The sequence below is a fragment of the Aplysia californica genome, unplaced genomic scaffold (genome assembly GCF_000002075.1).
Source record: "Aplysia californica isolate F4 #8 unplaced genomic scaffold, AplCal3.0 scaffold00365, whole genome shotgun sequence".
Lineage (NCBI taxonomy): Eukaryota > Metazoa > Mollusca > Gastropoda > Aplysiida > Aplysiidae > Aplysia > Aplysia californica.
Window position 1 is genome coordinate 809,789 of NW_004797635.1, and position 976 is coordinate 810,764.

A 976-nucleotide genomic window follows, 5' to 3' on the forward strand; every position below is an offset into this window, starting at 1 on the left:
TAGCAGCAGCAGCAGCCACAACAACAAAACAACTGGAACAACAACATCAACATCAACAGCATCAGCAAACCGCCACACCACAACCGTCACCACCACCACAATCACCACCAAAAACCCCAACAATAACCCACCTGCGAGTCATCCCCCGCAGTGACCACGCCCACAGTGGCCCCCAGCCAGGAGTTATGGGACCTGTTCTCGACCGAGCTCAGTAACCTCGCAGTACTCTGGTCAAACCGGGAGGCTGAGATGGCCGCCATTGACTTCCTCATCAACGTCTGCCGGCGTGCGTAGTAGGCCGGGACGTACGTGTTCGACTCCATAATGACGTCACTCTCACTCACGTTAACTGCTGGGAAATGGTACAGGGTGACTTATTTGAGTTTGCGCTAATTCACCGAAAACGCGCTGTTTTGGAGTACTTTAAGGCATAACTTCATTATTCACACAGATTTTTCCGGTCTGTTTTCTTCGTCTGAAACTTTAATGAGGCGACAAAAATGTACATGCTATGAAATATGCAATTTCATGTATTTCGTTTATGTATGATGGTTCAAAATGTGCCGCAACGTGGCCTTTGGTCTGTTACTTGGTGACCGGACACATGCGTTCGCTTCGTCCTTAAAGAATTAAGAGCTACTTAACAATATTACTGCAGTTATTGAAGCTCTTGAAGCTGCAAGAGACTGAGTCACTAGGGAAAACCACAATACCAACAGCAACAACAAGGACGACAACAACAAGAAAATACATATCACAAATGTTGAGTGGGTGTGTTAACGCGTCTATGCCTCTGGGAGACCTGGCCGTCTTTCGTAGGATGTGTACTGAAAAGACATTTAATTATTCATTAATAACATTACTGGCATTACATCTTAGAATGGTGTATTACGCTGTTTTGTTTCATGTTGCCCTCCAGTTTTGCAGATTGACACACAAACAAACACACACACACACACACACACACACACACACA

General features: G+C 45.6%; 1 protein-coding gene across 1 annotated transcript in view; it reads right to left on the reverse strand.

Moving 5' to 3' along the window:
• Positions 1 to 381, reverse strand: part of LOC101850972 (ATP-dependent 6-phosphofructokinase) — a 9,582-nt gene extending 9,201 nt beyond the window's left edge. Inside the window, exon 1 of the mRNA XM_013085329.2 lies at positions 132 to 381. Within this exon, the coding sequence (XP_012940783.2) occupies positions 132 to 323 (192 nt within the window). The 5' untranslated portion in view covers positions 324 to 381. The remainder of the gene's footprint in view (positions 1 to 131) is intronic.
• Between the last annotated feature and the right edge of the window lie 595 nt (positions 382 to 976).